We start from the raw sequence: 5,696 nt of genomic DNA, 5'->3' as shown, positions 1-5,696 counted from the left end.
TGGTTCTCTGGATATATTACTGCCTGTAAATTTCTATGATTTGATGTTTGCCTCTGTTGTGTGCAAAGTTTTGCTAAAGTTTAGCAGGGCTCACCTGGCGCTGAGGTCCCAGCCCAGCCATCCAGAAGGCTTGCTGGGCTGGGCCACGGCCGAAACGGCCAAGTCCCACCTCAGCGCCAGGTGGGCTGGCGCTGAGTTTCCAATAGTCAGCGCCATTATGGCTGGCGCTGAGGTCCCAGCCCGCAAGCCATCCAGCAGGCTTGCTGGTCTGGGCCTTGGGGGTTGCGGCCAAGTCCCACCTCAGCGCCAGGTGGGCTGGCGCTGAGGTCCCAGCCCGCAAGCCATCCAGCAGGCTTGCTGGTCTGGGCCTTGGGGGTTGCGGCCAAGTCCCACCTCAGCGCCAGTCCGGTTGGCGCTGAGGTAGCTGCCACGTCAGCTGGGGATCGGCCCGGCCGCCACGGTGGCACAATGTCAGCGCCAGTCCCGTTGGCGCTGACACGGCCAACGTCGCTGAGGCGACGGCCTATTTTTTGTTGAAGTTTTTGGCAGGGGTTAGTTTCGAAATAAGTTTTCCAAAAGGGTCAATTTGTCAAAAAAAAAAAAAACGGACCCAATTAGCTGTCCCTTCTTCCACGATTCGGTTCCCATGTCCATGTACGGCACAAATGCCGAACAGACGGGCAACCAAAACCGCATTTACTTGCTGACATTGTGGCAAGAACCGAAACACGTCCCTTTCATTGTGCCACACTCATACACCATTAATCCTCTCAAGAAAAGAAAACGAAAAAGAAAGAAAAAAAAGAGAGAGGAGTGCATTGCCCGCGTGTCCGGCGTGCGCGAGGGTTTAAACAACCAACCCCCCTCCTCACCGCTCTCTCGAGCTTCGACATAAAACGGGGAGGAAATCAATCCTCCTCCCCCCCTTATCCCCTCTTCCTTCTTCGCTTCTTCTTCTTCCTCCGCATTAATTCTCTCTTCCATTCCGCCTCGCCTCGCCTCGCCTCTCGCGGCCAAGCAGATCCGGCCACCGCCTGCCCACCGACGACGATGAGCCACCGGCGAGTGGATGCGGCGGCGTGCGACTCATGGAGGCCCCCACCCACGCCGCCGCCTCCCCACGCCCGCCGCGCGCTCGCCCTCCGCGTGGGTGGGGGTGGGGGTGGCCCGGCGTTCGCGTCGCTCACCGTGCGGGAGGGGGGAGGGGGAGGGGAGGAGGGGGAGGTGGGGGAGGGGAAGGGGAAGCAGCAGCAGCTGCCGGCGGCGGGGGTGCTGGTGAGGCACCCGCTGGCGATGCTGGCGCTGGTGCCCAACGCCGTCGCGCTCTTCGCGGCGGGGGCGGCCGCGGGGGCCGTCGCCAAGACGATCACCGCGCCGCTCGACCGCGTCAAGCTCCTCATGCAGGTAGGGCACACCATGACCCCGCCCCTCCCGTCCCGGGGGTTTCTGATTTCTCTCCCTCTCCTTGCTGTGGGGTGGCCTGTGGGTGCGTGGTCTGTAACCCACTGCATTTCCTGCTCTTCTTCTTTGTAGACGCACAGCGTGCGGGTGGTGGGGGAGAGCACCAAGAAAGGGATCGGATTCCTCGAGGTAACTCTGATGATGTCCTCCACCTCTTCTCTTCAGTTTGCTATAAATTTCTAAGTTGGTAAGAGTGTGTAATTCTGTTGTTGCTATAGAATGGCTTTTCTGTAGCCATGGAGCTGATGCAACACTGTCTATTTTAGTAATGTTAATACTATCGTCTGCGATTTTCATGACAACAATGTCAATCTGTTGTTGCTATAAAATGCCTTCCATCTAGCCATGGAGTTGATCCCAACCCTGTCTATTTTAGTACCTGTCATTTGCAATTGCATGATAAATTCCCTGAATTCATAAGTGCAGCTTCCGAATACATCAGGGATAAGTTAGAACGAACCGAGTTCTGTCTGTGTGTGTGGTGTTGAACATAACAATGGGGTACTCTTCTCTCCACTACAAATATGCAGTATTCTGGTCTTGCGGTTGTATGTGAACTGATATGGAACAATGAAACTCGTGGTTTACTAAAAATTAACACACAATCTCAAAATTACGTTTTAGAAATTTGAAAACTATTCTGGGAAACATATCATGAAAAAGGCTTTCGTGAGGCATGGAGCATTTTTCTTTAAAAAAGAACCTGTGAGTCATGAAACTGATGTGTTTCACCACTACCAATTCGTGGTTGCTATCTGAGGGAAAGCCATAATTTGTTCCAATATACTTATAATACACTGTAACATACTCACTGTGTCCTGAATTCATGATGCTTCTTGTATGGTTCAGAAATGAGGGTAACAATGGTTTTCAGAAATAGGCAGTGGCATGCCATTAAGTTTTACTTATGGCTTCATGATGTTTGTTCGTTTAGATGTTTTTAATATGATATCAGATGCTGCCATGCTGGTGCTTCATGTGTTGATGAGTTAGACACAAAGTACTGCCAGTTCGCATATGCTTTAACATGTTGTTTCTATGTGCGGTCTGACTTCTTAACATAATTGTTTCTAATTTCTCTTGGATATATGAACTTGCACTTTCCACTTTCAAACAAGGAGGAGAAGCATAGCTATCTTTTTCATAGATTTTACTTAGAGTTGTATATCTGGTACTACATAACTAATCTGATACATCTACAATTATGCAGGCTATTGCAGAGATAGGGAAGGAAGAGGGCTTGAAGGGTTACTGGAAAGGCAATCTTCCACAGGTGCTTGATATTCCCCATCATGCAGATTGTGGCTCATGCATGGTTTATTTTATTCTGTTGGTCCTGTTCTCACTTAGTTTCTTTATAAACTACTTAAGGTTATCCGCATAGTTCCTTACAGTGCGGTGCAACTGTTTTCTTATGAAGTTTACAAGGTGATAACGCCAACTCTTTATCATCAGTCAATTACCTATTTTGGATTCCTGTCATTTCAATTTCCATGTACCTGCTTTGCATTCAGAAATTTTTCCGGAGAAAGGACGGAGAGCTTACTGTGTTTGGGAGACTTGCTGCTGGTGCTTGTGCGGGCATGACATCTACACTTGTAATTTATTTATTTACTCCTGAGCAATTGTCCTTATATCTAGTTTGATTTGTTTGTTTGTGTTCTGATCATTATGAAACTTCTATATATACTTGGCTACTTGCTGATAGGTAACTTACCCACTGGATGTTCTTCGGCTGAGGCTAGCAGTTCAATCTGGACATAGTACTATGTCTCAGGTAACTAGTTTATAAGCTTGAGTTTCGTTTCTGGAAATTAATGTAACCTGATGACTTAACTTTTAGGTTGCTATGAACATGCTGAGAGACGAAGGTTTGGCCTCCTTCTATGGAGGCCTGGGTCCGTCTCTTATAGGAATCGCCCCTTACATTGCTGTGAACTTCTGTGTTTTTGACTTGTGAGATTCTTTCTACCTCATCATATAAAAAAGTTGGTCTCAAAAGTAGATATTCACCTCACCCTCTATTCTTTTCTGTATGTAAGAATGAAGAAATCTGTACCAGAGAAGTATAAGAGTAGACCAGAGACATCTCTGGCAACTGCTCTTCTTTCAGCAACATTTGCAACTTTGATGTGTTATCCTCTGGACACTGTTAGAAGGCAGATGCAAATGAAAGGATCACCCTACAACACGGTTTTGGATGCTATTCCAGGTAGCTGATTTATATATAGTCCTTCTGGTGTTGGATAAACATCATCTTTTACTTACTGCATAACGTTCACTTCAGCTCTCAGATGCCAGTTCTACATGCTCACTTGTAGCTTGGTCTTGTCCTTTATGGGCTAAACTGAAGCATTTCTTAAATTTGTCTCTGCTGAATGCAGGCATTGTGGAACGTGATGGTCTAATTGGACTATACAGAGGTTTTGTTCCAAATGCATTAAAAAATCTACCAAATAGCAGGTGCCTTTTCTTTTCACAGTGGTGGTCAACTATATATTTAAATTTATGGCAACACTGATAGGTAATAGTATGTTTACTGGCACGTAACTTCTCATTGCTCACAGTATTCCTCAATCCATGCAGTATTAAACTGACTGCGTTCGATACTGTGAAGACACTGATATCTACTGGGCAGAAGGAACTGGAGAAACTAATGCAAGAAAATCAAGAGAAAATGAGCTAAGGAAAAGTTGACCTCTTTGCATGCTGCATTTTGTTTGGTTTTCCCATTTCTTGGGGCCAATTCTAGGGTTTGAATAGTAGCACATCTATTCTGTTGCTTTGCCGGATATTGAGGCGGCGTTAGAAGCAAACAAGACAGTAAATTCATTTCTTTAGTGGCAATATGGCTTTAGATAGCGTCAGCAGGAGCATTAACCCTACAAGATCTTATTTATTGGATTGCAAGTATTTGGTGATATCATAAGTTCTTCAAAAAGATCAGGATTATACCATACAGACAGATATATGAGGTGCTGTGGAGCACCCTGGTGACTGAAATGGCATCTTCCCTATGCAGATTGGCCTGGTCGCTGATTCTGATGCTGTGAATCCCAGTCCGAAGACTTGATTCATGTTCTTCAGTTCGTCTCTTCGTCGCCTTTATATTTTATAATAGTATGTTGTAGAAATATAGGAGATGAAATGAAAAGAGTGAACTACAGTTTAGGGAGAGGAGAATGTATCTATTTTTCTTTTTGATATTTAGGAGATCGTATGTATTTATTTTCCTAGTTTTCAAGGTGTGGGGAAGTGATGTTGGAGAATTGAACTATTTTCTCATGTGTTTAGGTATTGATTGATTTAATTTTATCTTATGAGCAGAGTGAATATTTTGTATTTCCAACGCGCACATGCCAAATATATTTTGTGCTAGAGAACACTTTACATCCCAAGTACCCTGACCTTAAACATTTGAATTCTGCACGACTTTATATGTGTACATCTTGTATACTCGAGCAAAAGATCTGGGTCGTCTGAATGAATTGTGACTGCAAACTAGCGGAACAACAGCATCTTCACAATAAATTTGCAGCTCTGCCCCAACGTTTTGGGTACACAGCCCAATCGAATTTTCCTATTGGTATCATGGCCAAGGGTTCCACCCTGACTTTAAACATTTGAATTTTATACGACTTTATACATGTACACATGCTTATATGCTCTCTCCGTTCCATAATAAGTTTATTTTTAAAATAATCATTGCATCGGAGTTTGTGAACATAAAGAATAATTGTATTGGAAATAAAAAATGAGAAATAATTGCAGATGAATAATTATATTAGAATTTGATAAAGTGAGGACATTGTAGACTTTTTGGTTTTGGTCCTGATTGAAAAGTTAAAAATTCTAAGAAACAACTGGTTGGTAGTCAACTTATGAGAATTTTAGTTCATTTTCTGGATTCTACAATTACAAATTCTTGAAATCTAAATGAAAATCTAGACTATTTGGGACAGCTGGGAGAAGTTAGAAGCTCCCTCAATTTTAAAATGGTTTAAAAAATGAAACTTAGAGAAAGCGTCGGTTGCACGTTGAAGCTTCAAATGAGAAGCACCGCTCTCTCCTGCACCCGTCTCACGTGCACCGCACTCTACCTAGACCACCACCACCACCAGTCCACCACACCCGGCTCACGTAGACCGCGTCCACCCACCGCGGCGGCTCGAAGCCTCCCTCCGCTGCAACCACCGCGCGTCGAGGCGTCGTCTCCTTTTTCTTCGGCTCGACGA

The 5,696-nt window shown here is 45.0% G+C and overlaps 1 protein-coding gene across 1 annotated transcript; it reads left to right on the top strand.

Moving 5' to 3' along the window:
* Positions 1-881: 881 nt before the first annotated feature.
* LOC4326209 (thylakoid ADP,ATP carrier protein, chloroplastic) lies at positions 882-4,803 on the top strand. The gene is made up of 10 exons (XM_066305325.1): positions 882-1,404; positions 1,534-1,590; positions 2,672-2,734; positions 2,833-2,889; positions 2,976-3,059; positions 3,170-3,238; positions 3,305-3,417; positions 3,504-3,673; positions 3,846-3,924; positions 4,048-4,803. Exons 1-10 carry the CDS (start codon positions 1,051-1,053, stop codon positions 4,145-4,147), a joined length of 1,146 nt encoding a protein of 381 aa, XP_066161422.1. The 5' UTR covers positions 882-1,050; the 3' UTR covers positions 4,148-4,803.
* The last annotated feature ends 893 nt before the right edge of the window (positions 4,804-5,696 follow it).

This window comes from Oryza sativa, chromosome 1, assembly GCF_034140825.1.
Source record: "Oryza sativa Japonica Group chromosome 1, ASM3414082v1".
Taxonomy (NCBI): domain Eukaryota; kingdom Viridiplantae; phylum Streptophyta; class Magnoliopsida; order Poales; family Poaceae; genus Oryza; species Oryza sativa.
Note: the sequence above shows the minus strand (reverse complement) of the source record. Positions and strands in the feature narration are given on the sequence as shown.

Bases quoted from the DNA above. Each gene is read 5' to 3' on its own strand.
- LOC4326209 (XM_066305325.1), top strand. From the start codon at position 1,051: ATGAGCCACCGGCGAGTGGATGCGGCGGCGTGCGACTCATGGAGGCCC. The intron at 2,890-2,975 runs GTGATAACGCCA...CTTTGCATTCAG, and splicing joins TTTCTTATGAAGTTTACAAG to AAATTTTTCCGGAGAAAGGA. The intron at 3,418-3,503 runs GTGAGATTCTTT...TCTGTATGTAAG, and splicing joins AACTTCTGTGTTTTTGACTT to AATGAAGAAATCTGTACCAG.